General features: G+C 35.0%; 1 protein-coding gene across 3 annotated transcripts in view; it reads left to right on the top strand.

Annotated features, from left to right (window-relative positions):
- Positions 1-25,023, top strand: part of FRYL (FRY like transcription coactivator) — a 132,098-nt gene that overhangs the window by 35,610 nt on the left and 71,465 nt on the right. The window contains exons 3-20 of one of the 3 annotated variants that reach the window (XM_070948879.1): positions 1,171-1,224; positions 2,691-2,830; positions 3,636-3,732; positions 4,071-4,150; positions 4,747-4,827; positions 5,257-5,425; positions 7,602-7,694; positions 8,283-8,381; positions 9,053-9,154; positions 13,075-13,178; positions 13,298-13,406; positions 14,259-14,345; positions 15,666-15,837; positions 17,120-17,252; positions 18,483-18,590; positions 19,608-19,845; positions 20,505-20,690; positions 20,771-20,857. In XM_070948879.1, the coding sequence (XP_070804980.1) occupies positions 1,171-1,224; positions 2,691-2,830; positions 3,636-3,732; positions 4,071-4,150; positions 4,747-4,827; positions 5,257-5,425; positions 7,602-7,694; positions 8,283-8,381; positions 9,053-9,154; positions 13,075-13,178; positions 13,298-13,406; positions 14,259-14,345; positions 15,666-15,837; positions 17,120-17,252; positions 18,483-18,590; positions 19,608-19,845; positions 20,505-20,690; positions 20,771-20,857 (2,139 nt within the window). Of the gene's footprint in view, positions 1-1,170; positions 1,225-2,690; positions 2,831-3,635; positions 3,733-4,070; positions 4,151-4,746; positions 4,828-5,256; positions 5,426-7,601; positions 7,695-8,282; positions 8,382-9,052; positions 9,155-12,350; positions 12,430-13,074; positions 13,179-13,297; positions 13,407-14,258; positions 14,346-15,665; positions 15,838-17,119; positions 17,253-18,482; positions 18,591-19,607; positions 19,846-20,504; positions 20,691-20,770; positions 20,858-25,023 lie in introns of those variants that run through there. The other 2 variants (XM_070948878.1, XM_070948877.1) reach the window with 2 other exon arrangements.

Here is a 25,023-nt window from a genome sequence, read left to right on the forward strand (position 1 = left end):
ACATTTTTTAAAAAAAGAATATTGGAGAGGGCCTATAGGATGTTTTTTTTGTGGTTAGTTTAGTATCTGTTCCTATTATATTGGAGGAAAGCATTTTTCTAAATAAAATGACTTTGTAACATCTAGAAGAAGCCTTACAAATGAAAAAGTAACTTTAAACATAAAATATAAACTAGAGTATTTTAGACATGCCACCAAAACTACCATTTCCTCATTTTTGCCTATCTTGGTAACTGACAATTACACGACTTTTTAAGAGGAATGATCTTTGTCATCATGAAATAATTCTTGAAACAAGGAGACTTAGTAACTGCCAGTTAGATATTCTTATCTCTTTAGTAAAGTATTAGAGAAGAGACAGTACATTAAATCCATATATTTTTAGCTGACATAAATTAACTAGATTTAAATGTTGGCAGTCAAGGCTATTTTAATAGAAATACACTGGTAATAATTGTTTCTTATAGGCTCTGAACAGCTTTTAATAAAATTGAATATGATATTGAATATAACATTAATACAGTATATCTTGTTCTCAAGAGAAATTGAAGTTAAATTTTTTGCTTCAGTAAGAATATTCTTAATATTTGTAAAAATAGGCATGAAGTCTAAAAGAGCTATTTGGTGTTTCATAGTGGCAGTGTACAATTTTTCTTACATATAATGTACATGCTATTTACCTCCTCGATGCTCCGCCACTCCACTGTATGGGTTACTTTCTTTCTCTGTCATTAGATCGACTGGGTGCCAATCAATTTTTTCCTCCACAGCTTTGTCCCGCCTTCTCCAACTGCGCATGTCCAGTCTTTTCACTCAGTCGATAGTGATCAGACTGCAGTGCCTATTTCTCTATGTTTTAAAAAGTTTATTGCGATCGCAATCAACTAAATCACATTTTTATTAACTATTCCCTTATACTATGAACTTGACTTTTTTGTTGAAATTTAGCGTTATTATATGTATCATTTATTTTTGACTTGCAAAATAAAATGGGTCTATGTATAAACATTCTTCGCAATACCATTAAAGATTTATGTTGTATGTAGTAAATGTATTTTCATATAGCATAGAGCTATATTTCAAAAATTAAATCTAGTTTGAATTATTTTATATTGGGTACATGTATAATACTTGTACTATATATAATTCAATGCCTTATTCCTATTTTAGGAAAAACCCCTGTCTAGATCTCTTCAGAGAGGTGAAGATCTTCAGTTTGATCAGGTTGGTAAAATTTCTTTTCAAAACTTACAACCCTATATTTGATAGGGTGTTTAAATAGCAGAGGTCATAGAAATCCACTATGTACATTTCCTAGGGACTGGAAGTTGGTTGGCAGATTATGTTGCACAAGTTGGTTAAAAGCAGGTTTCTGTGATATTTTATATTTGAAATATTTCAGAGTTTTTACTTACCCTCTTTCCCTCAAAATAAGACATCCCCTAATAATAAGCCCAGTCGGGCTTTTGAGCGCATGGCCAAGCGCTTATTTCAGGGTTCAAAAAAATATAAAACAGGGTCTTATTTTCGGGGAAACACAGTAGTTTAGAAGTCTTTAGTTGCACCAAAGAAGATACAGTAGTGCTGAAATTTGGACCTTTTTGAATTTTCAGTATTTCTGCACAAGTATTACCTAAGATGTGATCTGTTCTCCACACAAGTCCTATAACTAGATAAAGAGAACCCAAGTAAAAACATGAGTCAAAAACATATTAGTGATTCATTTGTTTATTGGAGAAAATGATGAAGAGCACATAAGCTTACTTATATCATCTTATATCAAGTCTGTTTTTAATGCCAACCTGGGATTCTATCACTACCTAAATGTTAACTACCAATAGAAAAACATGTTAACCTATAATTTAGAAGTTGTCAAATTGTGGATTGTGATCCTGCTGGGAGATAATTAGAATTCTTGAAAGAAGCCACAGGTTTTTTTTTTTAAAAAAATGCCTCAGGTATGGGTAATGAAACTCAGATTTTTGTGTGTTCCTGTTACTGGTATTTTTCCACATACTTTCTTTTCTTGGTTAAAATACAAGTATTCTTTAAATCACATATAAAGAATTCTACATTATAAATGATCAATAAAAGAATTTTATATTCTTTAATTTATAAGATGTATAAATTATCACTTTTCTGAGAAATATTTTTATGTCTCTGGCACCTTTACAAGTTGCTCCAGTAGTATATCAGTAGTACTGAGAATATCCGTAGAAGGTACAGGATTGTAAAGTCAGCATGGTTCACTATTTTAAATGTCGAGACTTTCAGAATGGAAATGTTTCTTTTGGGGGAAGCACCATAGTGTGTGAATCACGTTTTTCTACAGTTGCTGCTACATCAAAAAGAAATGTGGAATGAGAAATGAGTTGCTGTCAAAAAAAACCAAAAAAAAAAAAAAAAACAGGTTGATTTTGGGATATGTCGTACAAATTTATTTATTAAGAATCATAGTGCAGAGTTTGAGAATACAGATCTAGTATAATTTAGTGCAAAGTTTGGTGTTTAAGTTTGAATAAATACATGTTGAGATTTTTGCTACAGCATAAAAATGACAGTTGATGCCATGGTATTATAGCTGCACTACACTTTGTACATCCACCCACAAAATATCTAAGAGAGAAGGTTCTGGAAAAGATATGTAAACTAATTACTTTATGGAAACCCTTAATATTTTCTCTTGACAGTTGATAAGCTCTATGAGCTCAGTAGCAGAGCACTGTCTCCCCTCCTTATTACGCACCTTGTTTGACTGGTACAAACGCCAAAATGGAACTGAAGATGAATCTTATGAATATAGGCCTCGGTCCAGCACAAAGTCTAAGGGGTGAGTGCGCTACAGTGATAAACACCTGTGGGTAATTGCATCCTCTAATCACATATTCCTTGAATAATTCAACATTTTATAAATGTCAGCTTTAATAACATGGTCTAAACATATTAGGTTTGTCATCTGTCAACTCTAAATTCAGCCCCAGTGCATACTCATATAGATTAGTCTTCAGGTTCACAATTAGATAAACTTAAATAACAGATAATTCATATAGGTAGTCATAGTTGAATGGAATTAATAAAAGTTACATCATGATGAATGACATTAACTATGCAGGACCAGACTATTCTAGCAACTTAATTCCTGCAACTTAAAATTGCAGAAGATCAAAAATAATTTGTTTGGAAAAATTAATTTAAAGAAGATTGTAAACTTTCTAAAAAAAATAAAGCAATACATGCTACGTAATAGCCATCCAGAGCTGATCAATTATTGATATAGAAGGAAAATGTGAGCAACTTTAAACTCAGATACTCAGAAACAATTAGCAAATTATATACTGTAATTCCTTGCTCAGTTACAATATAATAGCAGTTCCTGACTTTCACTTTGAATAGTAATCAATTGGATATTTCTCTGAACTTAATTTCCTAATAGATTTTTTCCCTATTTTTTTTTCTTTTTGCTGCTGTCAAATTGTAAGGGCAGTATGGAATTCCAGGATGAAGATGGGCTTTGGTGTAGAAAGATTTTGTGTAACTTCCTTGATAGTGTGCATATACATAAAAAGTTACATGTATTTCTGTTTGGAAAAATGAGCTTGTCTTATGTCAAATATATCTGATATTTTTTGTTTCAGAGATGAGCAGCAACGAGAGAGAGATTATCTACTTGAACGAAGGGATTTAGCTGTAGATTTTATTTTTTGCTTAGTTTTAGTAGAAGTTCTAAAACAGGTAAGCTCTTTAATTTCTGCTACATATAAGCTATTTTTTTAATTGCAAAAACAGCTAAATGTCTTTTTATTCTGCTTAGACATGGAGTACAATACTGGAGTCGAAGGCTAGGTTTTTTTTTTCTTGTGCATTGTAAAATATAGTTCTATTGAAATGAAATCAATATTTCTGTGGGGAAAAAAGAGTTCATAATTGTAGCATGTCATTTAATTTATTCAGATCCCAAATAAAAATATGCCCTTCTTTATATATTTGCACATATGTTTATCCAATAACATCACATTCCAATAAAATGTCTAAGCCATAAAGATAAGCAGTACATGCCCTTTCTGTTACAGATTCCTGTTCATCCAGTTCCTGACCCTTTAGTTCATGAAGTTCTAAATTTGGCTTTCAAGCACTTTAAACACAAGGAAGGGTAAGTATATTTAGGATACCAAATATCTTTAAATATTTCTGAGTGAGCACTGACTATTCCAGGATCTCAGAGAAGTTGCACTAAGGCAGTTGTTTTTGAGTTCAACTTCTTATTTACATTTTTTGCTAAACAACATCATGATTTAACAGATACCCATCCCATTGACTTTGTTTAAATTTATTCCAAAGGCCTGGATCCTACAAGAAAGAACATGCAAGCACCCCTTCCAATCTTATATCGCAAAGTAATCGCACAATAAGTATTAAAATGCTGATTTAAGAATATCTAAAATGTTACAATAGTTACTAAATAACCCTGAATGGATACAGTAAAATTAAGAGTCAATATTAGCAACGGCTAATATTCTGCCTAAATGTGGGAAATTTCTTCTATTATGATTACATGATTCTTGGGGCTGTTGCTATAGGAATGGTGCAAAATTTTATAAAATTGAGTCTGATTCAAAATACACAACCACAAGTTACAACAGAAATTCAGGTCCCAATTGTGGTTGTAAGTTGAGGACTACCTGTATTTGCAGCATTGTATTAAATTGTATCTTAATATCAAATTTGTGGTTTTTCTTTTCATTGTAGGTATTCAGGGACCAACACTGGAAATGTCCATATCATTGCAGATTTATATGCAGAAGTGATAGGTGTTCTTGCCCAATCAAAGTAAGCAATTTCTTTTTCAAGATTCAAAAATTTCTTCTTTGCCACAAATTTACATATAACTGTAAATGCTTAATGATCACAGATAATGTGTTTTTTAGCATAACAAATAGTAACTATTAATATCTACTAATCAATTGTCACAATGAGAAATAGTTTTGCAACTATCTCTCTTAATGAGTGCATTCACTTTGAGTATTTTCTTTTGAAATGTTTTTTCTTTCCTATCTCAAACACAATAATGTTTTTTAATGTTTTTGATGATGTCACTGCTAAAAGTCAAATTGATTTTGTCATATATCCTAATGTAATCTAACTGCCCAGTATTGTTTGTATGGTTGTAACTATATTTTTAAAATGAGGGCAATTATTTTACTTTTTATAAATCATTTTATCCATTCTTTTTGAAAAACTTGCTATTTTTTGACTTAGGTTTCAAGCTGTTAGAAAAAAATTTGTTACAGAATTAAAGGAACTGAGGCAAAAGGAACAGAGCCCTCATGTGGTACAAAGTATTATCAGCTTAATTATGGGGATGAAGTTTTTCAGAGTAAAAATGTATCCTGTGGAAGATTTTGAAGCATCATTTCAATTCATGCAGGTAAGCTATTTCATCATATTAATAGTTAGGATCCTTCCTTAGTTTATACTTTACAGGATACACGAATGCAGGTTGTTGCTATATAATTTTAGGAATTAAGTAGAAAAAGAAGTAAAGGATAGTAAAGTTGAGACAGAGATAAAAGAACATGGAAATGTTTAAGTATATGGTTTTTCGAGTCTGATCTCCAGGGGGAAGATACAGAAAAAAATATCTCTTCCTAGGCCCCATTAGATGGTACTTTTCACCAGTTTGGATCAGAACATGTGTCTCCTGATATATCTAATGGGATCCAGGAAAGGTGGTTCCTCAAATAACCCAGTCCCATACTAAGAAGGGACTATGACGTTATAAGTTATACTGTCATCTTGAATTGAACATAGAAACATTCCGATAACCAGTGCAACTCAAGGGGTAGAAGTGTGACATGCTAGATCAGGGGTGTCAACCTGGATTTCTTCAAGGGCCGGATCAGCATTGTAGTTCTCCATGGGCTGGCCAGGAGTGTGGGGAGCGGAGACAGGACGGATGCCTCCTGCAGCACTTTACCAGCCAAAACGGGCCGCCGAGGGCTGTTTTGGCCAGCAGAGGCACTGCAGGCTGGTCCTTTGATATTTCCACGCCAGCCCCGCGGGCCGGATTTAAGCATCCCACTGGCCAGATCCAGCCCGCGGGCCTTGAGTTTGACACCCCTATGCTAGATAGTTGAAACTTCTTCAGCATTTAAAAAGTTAAAAGAAAATCAGCAGATTAAACCTAAATTGGAAAAGTCCCCTATCTGATTATCAGCACAAAGCTGTTGACTAGGAATTCTTGAATTCTAATCCCAACATATCTGAAATAAAATTCAAATTACGTAGTGTTTTACATATTATTTATTTCCTGTAAAGAATGTTAACTTATAACCCACTACAACTAGTAATCTAATGATTTATGCATGGTAACTAATGAATATCCCCCCCAAAAAGGGAGGGTTTGTGGGGGCAATAAGCTGACTTTGTATAAATATACAAAAGTATGAAGGCTATTGCTTAACGCATTGTAAGCCGCCCTGAGTCTCCGGAGAAGGGCGGCATATAAATCAAATTAAAAAAAAAAAAAAAGGAATGACAGGCCTATTATTAGGGAAAAAAACAGAAAGACACTCTATGGAGAAATCTAAATTCAAAGAAAGTTAACCATATGTAGTCCTCTGGGAATGTGTGGATGAAGTTGACTTTAAAAAATTCTTCTTGGTTTCTCATAAGTTTCCAAATAGGATTTTACTCTTGAGTTCTAGGAAGTACTTCCTGAATTCATGTATCCATAGCTAGAGATTGGCTATAAATTCTTGACTTACATCATAAGGAGCAAAAATAGTGATGGAAAGCCATCATTTGGAAAGTTTCAACAATTTGGTCTTTTTAACGATATTCCAAAAAAGGGACAGTTTCTTTTTTCAGCTATTTGTCCCAACATCTTTCTCTTTGTCAACTGTTGAAATCAGTGTAGAACAGAAGAACATTATGGTCCGCTCTACTTAATCTTCAGAAAGGAAAGCAAACAAGCTGAAGTATAATGACTTGCATATCACATAATTAGCTACTTCAATAGTAGTGTTGAGGCATTACATCTCTAGGTAAAATTTTGGAAGCCAACATTTGGCTATGTATGACATTTTGCATACTGAAACTATATAGGGTTTTTTTTCCTGAAAAAATGTTTTTGAATATAGCATTGCAAGAGCATAATTAGTACCAATTCTGGACAGGTTTTTTTTTTTTTTACCAAATCATTGTTTTGAAGGTTGTTTCCAATGACTTCAAAATATCAATTTTGCAGTGGTCTTCAAGACTTGAAAAAAATGCCTTAATATGTGTAACATATTAAGTTGAACAATGTCATCGTTCGGTTTATCACAAATATTAGCAAAAGTGGTGTAATGTTTTCCAAAACTTGGAATTTTGCATAGGAAAAAATTGTTCATAAGCTTCAGCTTATTTATAGAATAAAAACATTGAAGAGCTGCTTATTTAAGGTTTCCAAATTCATTCCCGTTTAAACTGGACTATTTTGTTACCTGTATCTAATTCTTTTATCTGCAATAGGATTTGTGTTTCTGTTATTTTCATTTATTCTTACTGAAGAAGATGGTGCACAACAGAAATTTGATACTTCTGTTTCTATTTTCTTGCAGGAATGTGCACAGTATTTTTTGGAGGTAAAAGATAAAGACATAAAGCATTCGCTTGCTGGTTTGTTTGTAGAAATTCTCATCCCTGTTGCTGCTGTAAGTATAATTTATTATTTCACAAATACAGGATATGGTGTTTATGCAAAAGTAGAGACATTATCTCCTCAAATGGAGTTCACAGGTCTGAAAAACCCACTTTTTTGTATTTGAGTGTATTTTGCCATACAGATAATGATGAATGTAGTTTAATTCTTTTTTTACAACCAAATATGTGATTTTTTTTTTTTAAAAAAAATCCATTATGGGGTTTACTTGTAAAATTAAGACTAAAATTCACCTTCCCACAATTCAGTGAAAAACTCCTTCCCCCATTCCCCCACCCCATTTTTAGCAGAGGAACCAGTGGAATTAAAGTAAATGTACAGCTGTTCTTTCTGTCTCTCTGTTCTTGTAGGGTTGTTTGTTTTTTGGGGTTTTTTGCTATTTATGGTAGGACTTGTATGCAGTAAATCTTTAAAGTGTTTGGACTTGGACTAAGTGTTTTGTTGTATAACTGAATTGTTTTTAACAGCAGGATTTAAATCTATGAGAAAGTATTACATGACTCTCATGCTTTGTATCATTTTCTGTGTTACTACCTTTATCCTTGAAGGTTTAATGTAGATCTGTTTCTTTTGATTCTAGGCTGTTAAAAATGAAGTGAATGTGCCATGCCTGAAAAATTTTGTGGAGATGCTCTATCAGACAACTTTTGAGCTGAGCTCAAGAAAGAAGCATTCATTGGTATTTTAAGTTGTTTAATTTTTGTCTAGGATATCAAATATGTAATTTGATAGTATGTCACATAGCAAATATCTGGGATCAGAATTTGACAGAATTACAATATTTTTTCTTGATAGGATATTTTAAATCCAATTTTAGTTATTTTAATCCAATTTTAATCAAATTATTTAATATGATCTTGGTTCTCTATATGTGTAGCAATTGAAGGAAGCATTTTCAGTACTGTAAACTGATGTTTAGAAAACTTTTCTCAGGTGCCGAACCTATGTTAAGTTTTGTTTGAAGAGAAAAGCTGTTTTCCCATATTGATTTAAAATGGACCTGGGTGGGGCTGTTTGCTGAGCATCTGTAAATCACTTAGAGAGGGCTGTAAAGTACTATGAAGCGGTATATAAATCTAAGTGCTATTGCTATTATAGTTTAGATTCATGTAAGTATCAGGATTCTGGCTAATGTAAGAATGCAATCATAGATACCGCCAAATATTTACCAAACTGTGGTTCATTTAACCAAATTTTATTGAATGCACCATAATTTGTTAAATATATACAACTCATTGGTCCATTAATCCTTTTTTACAAGTTTACAGTGGCTGAGTTTGCATCTTAATAACCCAGCCATGTTATTTTTTGTTTTTCTGAAAGTTGTAACCAATTGCTCCTCTCTCACAGGCTTTGTATCCATTGATCACCTGTTTGTTGTGTGTCAGTCAGAAGCAGTTTTTTCTAAATAACTGGCATATCTTCCTACAGAATTGTCTGTCTCATTTGAAGGTAAGGACTGTTTCATCACGCTCCTGTCAGGTTTAGTAAGTAATATTCTCAATCTAGATTAACCACAAAATAATGGCCGTATAAAATAAATGTAAGGCTCCCATAGAAGAGGATATTTGTAACTCAGGGTTGAACTGAGGGTAGAGTCCTTGGTGTTCTCTGAGCTTGTTGATTACTGATGGTAACAAATGGTTTGATTGCAATTCGGTAATCAGGGAAAGAATATAATGCTTGTAGCTCAGAATAACTTGTGAACCTATTTGAGGCCTATTCATAAGGCTTGTAATGTGAAGCCATTTCAAGTCAGAATAACCTATTCCTGCATATTTCTCAGAATTGATTTTTCATGCTGCCTGTGCTCATTTTATCCATTGTGAATTCCAGTTATTTAGAAATTTACTTTGGGGAAGTTGAACTTGGTCATGAGTCCTTTTTAAATATTGCTTTCCAGTGGAAACTGCTTGGAATAGCTGTTCCTAAGACCAAGAGCCTTCTTGAGTGCAGTTCTGATGTTGACCGAAGATCAGCAATGTTTTTGCAGCCAGGAGCTGCACTTCCTTACTTTTTTTTTTTTGTTTGTTTCTACATTTATTTATTGCCCCATATTGCTAAAATATCAAGCTGTTTGCATTTTAATGGGAGGTTAAGGGCACTAAAGAGAGCCAATTTGGTGTCGTAGTTAAGGCATCAAGTTAGAAATCAGGAGAGTGTGAGTTCTAGTCTTGCCTTAGGCACAAAGTCAGCTGGGTATCTTGGGCTATTCACTGTCTCGGCCCTAGGAAAGAGGCAATGGCAAACCACCTCTGAAAAAAAATGCTTCAGGGACTTGTCTGGGTCTTCAAGAATCAAGATTGAACAAAAGGAGAGAGGAATGATGTTTAAAGATTACAGAATCTTAAATCGGCTATTTAGCCTCGTAATCTTATTTTAAAAAAAGTGGGTGGGAGGATCATATATTCCAAAATAAATAGTGTTGACACTGAACTTCAGTGATATAATCTGAAAAAAATACTCTAAAAATACAGAAACAGGGCTGAGGAGCCTTGTGTTAATGTAGGTTGCTCATCACTGAAGTAGATGATCTATTATCAAAACACCTTTTCTCCTCCTATAAGTGCACAGGAGTCTGAAGGAGGGGGGAAAGAGCAGATAGAAAAGCAATAATTGCATCAGAGATCAGAACAGAGTATTATATGTTGTATGTAACCTTGCTTTCTCTTTTGAGTTCTCTTTTTGTTATTGTGGAGATACCAGTTTGAAATAATAGGGTAGTGGAACATTCACCATTCCGATAATGTATAGTGTGCTCCATAGCCTTGTTTATGATGCCATCCATTTGTAGAGTCACATCAATTTTAATGGAAAATCTAAAAGCACTTTTTAATTATTGTCACTGTAACATTTGAATAATATACACGCTTCATTGATTTTGTTAATAATATTACTGTTAATGCTTGAATTCACAACTGCCTAGCTTTAAATTGTGTAACAACAATTCAATAGTTGGATGTGTTAGGATAGAATTCTTTCTCTTACTATTTACTTTGTCAAGGTTGTGTGTATTTCTTTACACAATGGCAACTCTTTTGCAACACCTCCCCTTTTATTGTCTCTGTCTACCTGCTGTTGCTATGTGTTAAATATAAAGGGGTATGCAAGTGTCTTTTTAATTTTCTTATTTAGAAATATCACACTGCTGACAATGGGCAAATAAAAACTTCCTTTGTCGAGGATTTTAATTGTCATATAGCATGTACCACATATTTTAATATAGTTTTGTTCCCCTAACAACATAACATTTTATGATGTGGCTCTATTCAATAGAAGGAACTAAAGCTATTATACTATTTTTTATTTAATTTTTGAAATTAATTTGTTTATTAAAATCCTGCAATATTACAGTTTTTTAAAAAGAAATCAGATTTGAAAAAATAATTAAAGCATTATATTCAAGATACTGAGATTTTACAATAGAAACATAATTATGCTCAAATTCTGTAACTAACAAAGCTGCCAAATAAATCTAGTTCTCTGTTATTTTCTCTTAACATGTTTTAATTGTTTTAAAACATTATTAAGTAGTAAGTTATCACAACTTAGAATAAAACTAATACAGAGTATATATAAATAAACTGTCAGAACTAATAACGTATCTTTTAAGATATGTCTCAGAATGCTGGTTGACAAAACTTTTTAATTATCAGCCTGCTTACTTTAATGCAGGAAAACGTGGATGAGCAACTCAGAACTTCCAGTTATTGAATATTTGGGGATCTTTATCCTAATACAATTAATTTCATAATACTTGGATTTGATTGCACCTGATACATGATTCCATTTGTTATCATGGGGTTTAAGTGAATTGATAATAACTTGGTGGGTGTATGGATCAACCTTTAGATTAAAGAGAATTAGCAGTGTAACCCTATGCATGTCTACCGGAAGTTAATCCCACTAAATTCAGTAATATTTGTTCCTTACTGCATAAGATTGTAGTCTGCTTAATAGATGCTTAGGCCATAAAGGAAATACGAGTAGTTTTAAATATTTGTAAACCAAGAAAGAAAGAAAATAGACTTAAGGAGAATAGGAAAATATTATTTTTCCATTTTTTTAGAATTATAAAAGAAAACAATAAAAATGTTTATAGACAATCTTGAGAGTGATCAGTTTTCTATGTTGGAATTCCAGCAGCTATTTTTAAAATGTCTAAAATTGTTCACATCTTCATTGATATAATCCAAGTTTAGATGTAGACTATTCTCACATAGTTTCTAAACAGTGACTGTGAGGTATTGCAAATAACATATATATTAAGGACACTGAATTACAGTACTGTGGTATCCAAATCATGCGTATAACCATGGTGGTGCAGTAGTTAGAATGCAGTATTGCAGGCTAACTCTGCCCATTGCCAGGAGTTCAATCCTGACAGGCTCAAGGCCGACCCTGCCTTCCATCCTTCTGAGATAAGTAAAATGAGGACTCAGATTATTGAGGCAAATATGCTGACGTTGTAAACTTCTCAAGAGAGTGTTATAAAGCACTGTTGAGCAATATATAAGTGCTGTTGCTTATACAAGTGGAGTTTTTCTCTGTCAAAATATTTCTGTTGAATGGAGCCCCAGTAAACAGCTTTCTGTTTGTCCTTTTTATTTTTTCATCTAACATGCATGTGCTTCCCATTCTCATGTTTGTTATGTTTTGCTGTCTTGCATTGCTTTATTTAGATCCCATCTAACAACAGTATCAGAAAACAAATAGAAACACTTCAGGTGAGTTAATATGCCGTCATAGTAAAGTAAGAAATTGCTTTGCTTCATGTTTTTCTGTTGTTTCATTGTATATTTTATTTCCCTCTCTAGAACCAGCAGTTTTGTTTTAACGTATCTCAAAAAGAGTATTATAAGTTAGTATTATTTGTGGAGAAAAGATACTTCGGTCAGAGTATTAACCGTGTTATTATTACTAGTATTTGATACCTTTTTCTTTAAATATTTCCTCTGAGTTAATCACAGAAAGCATGTTTTCATTTTAAATAAAGACTGAAATAGCTTTGATTTTCTGACTACGTAATATACTGTGGAGGAAGACATTTTCTGCAATATGCAGGGCAATGAGATGGGAACCATATTGGATTATCTCTGGGACAGGTTTTACAAAGTACATTCCGAAACAACACTTCACTTAAACTACAAATATTGATATGGTTCTTATGTTTATGAAAAAAAAAATACAGAAAATCAATTTCTACCTAACTTTAATATCCTCACGTTAATTTGAGTGCCCAGTGTTTTGCCATTGCAGGAACTTGAAGTATAATTTTAGGAATGTCTTGGTTATTAGAGCTACTACTAAATAATTATCTGCAGTGAGGCTTATGTGCAATAGTAACAGTTTTTTAAAAACGTTTTTTACAGAATAAAGACCCGAAAATGTCTCGAGTTGCACTGGAATCGCTATATAGATTATTATGGGTTTATGTTATTAGAATAAAATGTGAAAGCAACACTGTAACCCAGAGGTAAGCCATTTGGTTTAATGTACTAAAATGTTGATAATGTTAAAAGGGCTGTGGCTGCCTTTTGGTAGAGTTGCTAATGGGATTTTTCAATATTCTCTTCTACATCTTTTCCTGTACAGCCGTCTGATGGGCATAGTATCTGCACTTTTTCCAAAAGGCTCTCGCAGTGTGGTCCCTCGAGACACACCTCTGAACATATTTGTAAAAATTATTCAGTTCATTGCTCAGGTAAATCCTCTTTATAAAAGCTTTAGCCCAAATGTGATAATTGCCTGAAATATTTCAAAATTTGCTCATTCCCCTATTTAAACCTTAATGTTCTACAAGAACTTTTAAATTACATATTTTTAACCTTCCAAGAAAGCTGTGATGTATGTTAGATTGAAACACAAGAATTTGCCCAAACTACTCAGAGATACTGTTAAAGAACAGAAGATTTAAAGCTTAGGTTTTCATACATAATAAATACTATAGCTTTCTGGTTTTTGAAGTTGTCACATTCCCCCATGTAGCAGGACTTGCTTATAGGATTTTGGATTAATAATTACATCAATCTGTCAGCCACTCTTGGTCTTCAGTCATTTTTGAACACACTCAGTGGCACATACAGTACAAAGGGTAGAAATCAGTGAAGAAATACAGTTGCCTTTTAGAAACGTTTGTATGCCACTCCTGATTTCTACACTGGTAAATTTCTAATAAACCTCTTGTAAAAAAAAGTTCCAAAATTTGAAATCCAGTGATATAAAATATATAATGCCGGCTGGTAGCTGCCTATGCAGGAGAAAAGATTTGAGCTTCATATAATCTTAAATTTAGGCACATATTTTTGTGGGACCTTGATCAATATGTGATAGTACAAATATCTTTAAATAATTTACATTACAACTTACAATTACCATAATAAATGGGAAAAATGAGAGTAATTTGAGAAGATAATTTTTTTCTTAAATAAATAAAAATAAACAAAATTAATTAGATTTATGCCAGTTACCATGAAAGTCAAGATTAGCATTTTTCCTAAAATGGTTTAGCATATTTATAAAAAGTTTTATACAGTTGTGATTTTTGTCCCCCTAGGAACGTTTGGATTTTGCAATGAAAGAAATAATTTTTGATCTTCTCAGTGTGGGAAAATCCCCGAAAACCTTCACTATTAATCCGGAGGTAAAAAAGAGAAACTAAAATATTGTATGCAATTTGTTTTTAATAAGATTATAAACACATAATGTAATGAAGGTCTCTTAGAAATACTACAGCTAATTTGATGTAGTGGCTAAGGCATCAGGCTAGAAACTGGGAAACTCTTGAGTTTTTATCCCATCTCAGAGAGAAAACCAGCTAGGTGACTTTGGACCAGTTATTGTCTTTCTGCCCTAGGAAGTAGGCACTGGTAAACCACTTCTGAAAAAAGATTAAAAGAAAAGGAAAACAAATTCTAAAACTTTACCTAGTTAGTCCAATTATTTACTATCTATGCTGGTATCTTATCATCTTTGGATTCTTTGTTAGAGATTGTGGTCACACAAAGATAAACTAGAGCGAAAGGAAAACTGTGTTAAACACTGAGTTTAAGGATAAGCTCCTTTCTCCTCCTATCTGTCTTTGCAGTTATGTGAAGAAATAAGTCAAGATTTTGTTCTCTTTGGCCAATCCTTTCATGTGCTTGGCAAACTAAGTATTCGGGTTATAACAAACCAATTCAACATACCATCTTAAGAATGTAGCATTTGTAATATTTGTGTTTAGCAATTGAATAAGGTTTATTTTAAATTCTGAATTTAAATACAACAACACATTTGAAATTGGCTGAAGTAAAACATTTATTCTTTCTGAAAAAGGAAGCATATGTGTCTGAAAAAACTGACTTTCGATAGATTTGGGTATCATTTCCAAAGCCATACATTTTTCCCATACTTGCTGAATGAGCTAAAATTGTCTGGCTTCAGATGTCACACTAAGTCATAAATTGTAGTTTACAAATCATAATAGATGTTTAAATGTTGTACAAAGCCAAAATCAATTCATGTTAACAGTTTCTGGAATACAGCCATAATAATATAGTGTGGCCTGGTATCGTTGCATAAATTACGCAAATTACATCATGACATGTGATGTTCCCTCTTCTTGGATATTCATGGCTAGGTTATGCTAATCATACATAAATGACTCCTTGTAGGGCTGAGGGGAAAAAAACCTTGACATTTAAAGTATTTTATCATTCATTTAGCCAATAGAAACACAAGAACTGGTCTAGTTTAAAGCAGATTTTAAAAAATAATTTAATGCTTAATTTAAGTGAGATGTCATTTGTGTGTTTTGGGAGAATGATATTTTATAAAACAAAACCTCCATTCTGCTAAATATGGGTATGGCAGATGAAAATGGGCTGGAGAGAGGCCAGCTTTATTCATTTTACATCATTAATCTGGGGTATGTTGCAATCCTTGCTGGTTTCTGATAGATGTTCCTCTGGGTTTTTTGCAGAGAATGAATATAGGTCTCAGAGTCTTCCTTGTGATAGCAGACAGTTTGCAGCAGAAGGATGGAGAGCCACCTATGCCAACTACAGGTGTTGTCCTTCCATCAGGAAATACTCTCCGTGTAAAGAAAATTTTTCTTAATAAAACTCTGACTGATGAAGAAGCAAAAGTTATAGGTGAGTAATTTATGGTTTGGGAAAGAAATAATGTGTTTATTATTAAAACTAGTGAATGATAGAAAAGTAACTTTTTTAAGCACAATCAAATTAACCACATTAATTGCTTACAATTTTGAATAGGGCAATGTTTTGTAGCAACACTTAAGTACCAAAAGCATTTGCATAAGTATTTTTTAACTTTGTGAGAAATCCTGCTTTTTATCTAAGCTTGAGGAAGGCTGGAGGCTCTCCCTAACATTACGCTCATTCATACAGAAACTCAGAATATCAATGAAATATTGTGTTATTAACCACACTCGGAGTGGTTAATATTTGGGAAAGAACCCATCCAACCATCAAGGCCATCTATTATAGCTGGAAGTTACAAAGGCAAGGCAAGCTTTGCATTTATTAAATTCAGAATTGTTGTCAGTCCTGCCCCCATCGGATCTTCTAGGGAAGTAAAACTCTCTACTTCATTTGATTGAAGCGAAAGGTACTTTTACTAAAAGATGCTGATTGCAGTAGAGTCGGATGAAATCTGAAGTTTCCCTAGCCCTCCCCACATGGTCCATCTGTGTGTAGCCAATTGGGCATATTTTGGGAAACGCTGAGGTGTTTAGGCTGGTAAAATTCCACTCTCAGGGTAAATGGCCTTGAAGATGCCAGCACAGACCAGATTCCAAAACCCTCTGTACTTCCTCAGTTGTCATTTCCCACCATCGAGGTATACATTTTTATTCCCCATTTCTTCCACCTCCCTTCTCCGGTTCATTGATGGCAAGACACCAGCGAGGTGCCAAGCCTAAGGTGGTGAATCTAATAATTGTAGTAATTACAGTTATAATAATTCATTAGGATTTTTTAAAGGATTAGGTGGGTTTATTCCTTTTTTCTTCTGACTTTGTAGCCAACTACCCTGCACCTAATTTTATTGCACTTGTAATAACAAGTAGAATCCGGGATCTTCTGCCTGAATCTAGAATGCTTCAGAAGTCCAACTGCAGGACCTATTTCTCATCCTGTCCCCAATTTCAACTTTTAAACGGGGAAGGAATACAGTTCTGTTCCTTCAAGCTGGATTCAGGGATACTAATAATGTCAGAATAAATTGAATAAATATTTTTAAAACGTTTAACCAATATCTGAGTAGTCAGATGCCCAATTTAAATTTATGACTTTAAAAATATTTTAAAATAAAACACAATGGTATTTCTTTTTAAGTCATCTGTACAGTACTTGTATCTAATAAGATTCAAGAATCATTTAAGAAATAAATGATTTGAACTTATTCCTTCAGGAATGTCGATATACTATCCTCAAGTAAGGAAAGCACTAGATAGCATACTTAGGCATCTAGACAAAGAAGTTGGAAGGCCAATGTGCATGACGAGTGTGCAGATGACCAATAAGGAACCTGAAGATATGATCACGTAAGTAGCACATTAAGTACAACTAATTCAGTGCAGTTATTTTAAACTTTAAATAAAAGTTACGAAATGATATCTTTATTAATAAAAAGTTTATTTTTAGTCTAGATTGCCAATGTTTTGCTGCTGTGTTTTAACTATTTAAGGTTTGGATGTTGTAAGCTGTCCAGAGTCTTTTTTTCAAGTGGGTAGCCATAATAAATTTAGTAAATAACTACATTATTAATATTAATAATTAATAATTACAATAGCGATTATAACATTTTGCTAGCAGAGATGGTGGAGAATTACCCAGGCATATTCTAGAAACTATCTGGATTTATCTGACTATTCGATAAGTCCGTTTAACTGGTACGTCATCTGACAAGTTAGTTTAAAACAGACTACAGAATGAAGTCTGTAGTCAGACTTCAATAAAGCTTTTATATCTCTTTATTCGTTGATATGGACCCCCTCATACCATAGAGGATCTGTACCTTTAAAAAAAAAAAAAAAAAAAGCTATAGAAGCTTTAAGAAGCTGAGGCATGCAATCTCCTATCTGCCAGGAGCCTAAAGTCAGAGCCTGATCCTGTGAAGAAACTTTAGTCACTGGAAAGCATCTAGTGTGTTTTGGGAGCTGCAGTCCACTGAAAAACTAGCAATGAGGTAGCAAGATGATATGTTTACCTGTGTTGTGCTCAGTCTTCCTGGGCAGGTGTGGTCATCTTTGCCTTGGCTTTGATTGGGTTCTTAGGTCATATAGAAAACAAGAAAAAGAAGAAAGAAGAAGAAAGTTAATCTGAGGGGAAATTATATTCACCAATTCTTTTGTTGCTATAATACAGAAGAAATTCCTATTTTCTAAGTAACATCTCACTTTTGCAATGTCAGTTTACGTACATAGTTAGCCTGCTAGTTCTTATGAGATATGGTGAGTATAAGAGCTGTTTTTGACAATCAGCAGAAATCTATAATCATTCCATAAACTTTCAGTTGCCCTAATATAAACATTGCTTCATTTTTTTTCTTTTCTGTGGTCATCATGGCTTTTATTTTTACTGTTTAGTGTAATAAGCCATTGTTTCCATTAGGGCTTAATCATTATAAATATATATAATTGTTTATCTGTTTCTGTAGATCAGTTAAAATATATAACTTAATAGTTGTAATTAAAATAAAATTCTTAAGTTGGTGTGGATATACAGTCAATCTAGTCACTTGAAATAAGCTCATGTAATATTCTCATTCACAGGGGTGAGAGAAAACCAAAAATTGATTTGTTTAGAACTTGTATCGCTGCTATCCCAAGACTGATTCCAGATGGAATGAGCAGAAATGACCTTATTGAACTGCTTGCAAGGTAGGACTAGCCAGGCTTTTAATGGAGTAAACAATAGAGAGCCCATTGTATCCTCAGACATCTCTGTTTTATCTCTTTGTCAAACTTTAAGATAAAATTATTGTAATTTTTAAAAATGAGAGTCTGAAATTATCCATTATCATCATTAGCTCCAAGAGTTCCTTTTATCCCCCAGATTGTCGTTAGAAAATAAAATAGTCTTAGAAAATCAAAATTATGAATAGTTGGAGATTCCTCAGATATTTACAAAAGATCAGTTTTTGAAATTATAGAACTATTCTGAAAAATACCTTACAATCTAGAATATACATTATAAGATGAAAACAAAATATTCTCGTTTGCTGCTTAAAATGTAAAAGGTTAGCAGAGAGTATTCCACAATCAAGGCTTATCTATAAATATTGGCTACTCATTAAAGTTAATCTAAATGTTGGGTTCAGGTAGATCTCAATTAATGAACCGGTTCATACAGGAGAATTTAACTCTTCATTTATATGGGTCTGCTCTTATGTAGAGTTTTACAGTTTCAAATTGTACCTTAGAATTTGAATTGGTTTTAAATTCAAATCCAATTCAAGTCGCAGTTTCATCTATTGTCTGGCAGAGATATGGCTCAGAGCTGGTAGACTGCTGATCTGGGATGGCTGCAGGCAAATCAATAGTACCTGTGCTAATGATACACAAAGTGTATTTAATTCTAAAGTAATAAGGATGAATAAAACCTAACTGAAAGGTAATAGTGAAAGGACAGGAGTTCATTCCAGGGAGTAGAAGAACTTGGGAAAAGAGTGATCTTATAGTTTACTTCCGGTTTCAGAAGTAATTTAATCACAATTAAATCATCTGCAGTTCTATATCTGTACCAGGCATCGTTGCTAATTGTGCATAATGCAAGGATTGCCAAATTACCACTCCAATCCTGTATATTGCCTTTCGTCTTCTTCAGATTTAACTTGTTTTTATAATAGGTAGGCTAATTCTTCATTGGTTTCTAAAAAATAAAAAAATTGTCAACAGGCTGACCATTCACATGGATGAAGAACTGCGTGCACTGGCTTTCAATACTTTACAAGCATTAATGCTGGATTTTCCAGATTGGCGGGAAGATGTTTTGTCAGGATTTGTTTATTTTATTGTCCGTGAAGTCACTGATTTGCATCCTACTCTCCTGGACAATGCAGTTAAGATGTTGGTGCAGCTGATCAGTCAGTGGAAGCAAGCAGTCCAAATACAAAACAAGAACCAAGAAACTCAGGTACAATTACACTGTAGGAATTTATGTGTTTTAATTGAGTAATGAATTCCCACAAATGTGAGCATTATGTTAGATATGTGAATACATAGATGATTATGCTGTGCAATAGTTGGTCGTATTCTTGTAAGTGCCTGACTCTTACCACATTGGACAGCAAGATGAAAATGTTGTCCCATTTGTTTGCATGGAGGTAAAAGTGCCCATGGGGCTTTTATATGGCCCTTAGTAAGGGACGCGGTGTCTCAGTGGCTAAGACACTGAGGTTGTCGATCGAAAGGTCGGCAGTTCAGTGGTTCGAATCCCTAGTGCCGCATAATGGAGTGAGCTCCCGTTACTTGTCCCAGCTTCTGCCAACCTAGCAGTTCGAAAGCACGTAAAAAATGCAAGTAGAAAAATAGGGACCACCTTTGGTGGGAATCTTAACAGCGTTCTGTGTGCCTTTGCCGTTTAGTCATGCCGGCCACATGACCACGGAGAGTCTTCGGACAGCACTGGCTCTTCGGCTTTGAAACGGAGATGAGCACCGCCCCCTAGAGTCGGGAATGACTAGCACATATGTGCGAGGGGAACCTTTACCTTTACCTTTAAGTATTCGGAAAGCATAAATACAAATGAATAGATCCCATTGATTTTAGTCATTTCTATTTTTCCCCTTTTAGCGTGGCGTAGCCAATGGAACTGCTCCTACCCTTTCCCTGGAAAGGACCCCTTATTTGAGTGTGTTCCATGTGGTTGAAGGCTTTGCACTGGTTATCCTTTGTAGCACAAGATCTGCCACTAGAAGACTAGCTGTCAGTTGTCTGAAGGAAATAAGAGCTCTCTTCACCGTTTTAGACATGACTAAGGTAAGCAAATTGTTATGTGCATCTGTGTTTATCTTAATGTTGCCTTGGCTTTGTCATGTATCAGATATTTGTGTCCTTAGGGTGATGATGAGTTGGCCATAGATGTAATGGACAGATTGAGTTCATCAATTCTGGAAAGTTTCATACATCTCACTGGTGCTGACCAGGTAAGATTCACTCTTTAGAAATTGTGAAGAATAACAAATGCTTAATGATTGATTAATTTTTTTGCTTTACTTAATACATATAATGCACATTATAATGTATGGGTAGTCCTCTACTTACAACTGTTCATTTAGTGACTGTTCGAAGTTACAATGGCCCTGAAAAAAGTGGCTTATGACCAGGTTTCACACTTGCAACCATTGCCACATCCCCAGGATCATGTGATCAAAATTCAGCCGTCTGGCAACTGGCATGCATTTATGACAGTTGCACTGTCCTGGAGTCATGGGATCACCATTGGTAACCATCCCAGGTGGCTTCTGACAAGCAAAGTCAATGGGGAAGCCAGATTTTCATAATGAATCCCATAACAACTGCACTGATTGACTTAACAACTGTGGCAACAGAGGTCATCTTTCTTAACAACTGTCTTGTTTAGCAACAGAAATTTTGGGCTCAATTGTGTTCGTAAGTTGAGAACTACCGGTATCGCAAGTCCTGTACAGGTAGTCCTCGACTTATGACCACAATTAAGCCTAAAGTTTCTGTTGTTCAGTGAGACATTTGTTAAGTGAGTTTTGCTCCACTGTACAACCTTTCTTGATTCCATTATTAAGTGAATCAGTGCAGCTGATAAGTTATTAACCGAGTTCTTAAGTGAACTTGGCTTCCCCATTGACTGCTTATCCGAAAGTCGCAAAACGGGATCACATGACCTTGGGACACAGCAATGATCATAAATATGAACCAGTTGTCAAGCACCTGAATTTTGATCACGTTATCATGAGAATGCTTCAAAGCTCGTAACTGTGAAAAAACGGTCATAAGTCTTATTTTTTTAGTGCCGTTGTAACTTTGAATGGTCACCAAATGAACTGTTGTAAGTCGAGAACTACCTGTACATACTGAAATAAATATTGAACACTACGTTTTAAATCTCAAAAAGCCTATAGGCCGAAGCTAAATGTTTTAAGTCTAATTGCCATATTTACCCTTTCACATGATTTACATGAATGGAGAGCTGGTGTTCATTGAGAATTGTAATCCCGAAGGTACTTTTTCCAAAGGCAACTGGACTTCGTTTTTCCTTGAAGAAGTCTGTCTTCTCATCCAAGAAGCTTCTTCAGTTCTGAACTGAAGAAACTTCTTGGATGAGAAGCAAGACTTCTTCAAGGAAAAACAATTGCCTTTTGAAAAAATACCTTTGGGACAATCCTGACCTGGATGACTGAGAATCTCCATAGACATTGAGAATAGTAGATGCTGCTGACAATGATTGAATGGGTGGGAGATGCAAATAGTTGCAGACATTGCTTCAAAAATGGAAATGGCCGGGCCCGGCCTCATTCCTTTTCTCTCCTGTATTTTTTTCCCTGTTTAGCTGCCTCTTTCTCTCACCTCATCAGTTTGGTTCATCACTTTCTCTTCATTTCCCTTCTAGTGCAACTATCCCTTCCCTTTCCCCATCTCAACATGCTGTTTTTTCCTTATATTTTACTGGTTTTCTTCTGGAAGGAGGGAAGAGTCTCTTTGCTTCTGTGAGTAAGAGAGAATGATCACTATATGCACGTAGGGAAATAATGTTATACATGGTGGTTTATTTTACAGGCAATTAATAATTTTAATCCATAGCTATTAAAGTGTAGCTTCAAGCACATACTTTCATATACAAGTACAACGCTCACATATTTGCATGGGGGCCAGGGTACTGTAGAAGTTGGCAATTGTAGGTTGAGAAGGTGGGCAAATTTTTATGCGTATTTCTTCCTTTCTGTATTGTTTGAAGGATAATGCTGATGAAGTATTAAATTTAGGGTTGTCTTTCTGGTAGATAAAATAATCCCTCTGAGTAAGGGACAGCTTACTCTGGCAAATGAAATCAGAATATTTGCTTTTCTTCAATGCTATCCCAAGTCCACACTTAAAACTGAAAATGCAGGTGTCTTTTGTCTATATAATAGCTGTTGCTGCTCATTTTCAAGGAAGAATGTGTGAGCAGAGTGCACGCACATCTGCTGCTCACATAAATGCAGCATGTGAGCATGCACTTGCCCACTGCTCACACAAATGAGGATGTGCATGCCCACTCACCGGCCATTTCCGGTGACTCATTTACAATGCCCTCATGGCCCACAGGTTGGAGACCCCTGCTGTAGACTGTAGAGAGGGTGGAACCTTTATGTTATAGTAGACTGAGAGATCATCCAAGCTGTGGAATGAGATGCCTCAAGTTTGCTGTTATCATCTAAACCAGGGGTGTCAGGGCCGGATCCGGCCTGCAGGGTGCTTAGATTTGGCCTGTGGTGCTTCTCCCAGCAAAAACGTTTTCGGTGGCAGAGGGTTGCAGGAGGCCATTGCAGCCAAAAACGGAGCTCGGGAGCCCATTTTTGCTGGCAGAGCGCTCAGGCCAGGGGTAAAATGCTCCCGGCTCGGACTGGATCGCCCGATCCGGTAGCAATGGAGGAAGGTTGTTCGGAGAACTGGTAACAAAAATCCCTGCCCCCCCTCCCCCACCATGCCCAGCTGAGCCGCACAATCATCAGAGGCTTTTTTTATTATTTTTAAGAGCATTTTTTTCTACAACCTCTTTGGCTGAAAAAACGCTTTTAAAAGTAAAAAAAAAAAGCCTCTGATGATCACACGGCTCAGCTGGGATCGTCAGAGGCTTTTAAAAGCATTTTTTCTACAACCTCTTCGGCAGAAGAGGTTGTAGAAAAAATGTTTTTAAAAGAAAAAAAGCTTCTGCCGATCAGGCAACTGAGCTGGGATCATCAGAGGCTTTTAAAAGCATTTTTTTTTTTTACAACCTCTTCGGCTGAAGACGTAGAAAAAATGGTTTTAAAAGTTAAAAAAAATTGGCCATGCCCACCCAGTCACATTACCCACCCACCCACCAAGCCATGCCCACAAAACCGGTAGTAACAAATTTTACATTTCACCACTGGCTCAGGCCTACAGGCATCCCCAACACAAGTGACGTTGAGCTGGCCACATACCCACCCCAGCCCCCCAAGGTCAAACACAACCCCAATGCAGCCCTCAATGAAATCGAGTTTGACACCCCTGATCTAAACTGAAATCTGAAGATACTTCGAAAATTGCAATTTAGGTTTCATTCGCACTTTAAATTAAAGCTTGTGAATGACTCATGGGAATGAGCAAGTTAAATCAAATCTAAACAAAGAATTGCAGTAGAAAGCCAGGCTTTGCAGTTGGGATTTAACTAGTTGTGGAAGATCAGGTTCACAATTTAGGAGTGTTCCCTGATATTTTTGTTGGCATAGATAGCAAGTAACATTTTAATAAAATTATATTTAGTAAGTCACTACCTATTTTTCTGAACTAGCCTGATCTTTCAATAGCTATGTATGTCTTCATTTTATGGAGCCTTGGTGGCGCAGTGGACTAAAGTGCTGTTAAATAGCACTTAGCTGCCAGCTGCCTGCAATTACTGCGAGTTCAAATCTCACAAGGCTCAAGGTTGACTCAGCCTTCCATCCTTTCGAGGTAGGTAAAATGAGGACTCGGTTTGTGGGGGCAATGAGCTGACTTTGTATAAAAAAGAACACCGCTTAGAGGGGGCCGAAAGCCCTACTAAGCAGGTATATACAAAAGTATGAAGGCTATTGCTTAACGCATTGTAAGCCGCCCTGAGTCTCCGGAAAAGGGCGGCATATAAATCGAACCAATAAATAAATAAATAAATAAATAAATATTCATTAAATTTATATGCAACCCATCTCACCATGATTTGGGAAGCCTACAGACGATGCAATGATAAACATAAAAGACAATTACAATTGAAAAGAGTTTACATAAGAGCTAAGGCTAAAGGGACTGACACCACAGGGATGAAATCTTCTTATCCCTTCAACCACTCTAGCAAGGAACATACACACAAATGCCATTTCAGCATGAGGCTATTTCTGAAAGGCTAATTCATTCGTGTACTGAAATACCTGCATTGATAACATTCTATAGTGCCTGTACATTAAGAACAATTGTTTTAAAACAGCTAGAGATTATTGTCCTTTCCCCCACTTCTAAGAGAATAATCTTATTTTGTACATTTGTTTTGTGTCCTCACCATCAGAAATGTAATGATACCAATATCTTAATTGTGTAAAGTTAAGTTTTCTAGCCTTTTCTTCTTTCCTTTGAAAATCCC

This window comes from Pituophis catenifer, unplaced genomic scaffold, assembly GCF_029215685.1.
Source record: "Pituophis catenifer annectens isolate HBS135680 unplaced genomic scaffold, rPitCat1.0.hap2 SCAF_8, whole genome shotgun sequence".
NCBI classification, from domain to species: domain Eukaryota; kingdom Metazoa; phylum Chordata; class Lepidosauria; order Squamata; family Colubridae; genus Pituophis; species Pituophis catenifer.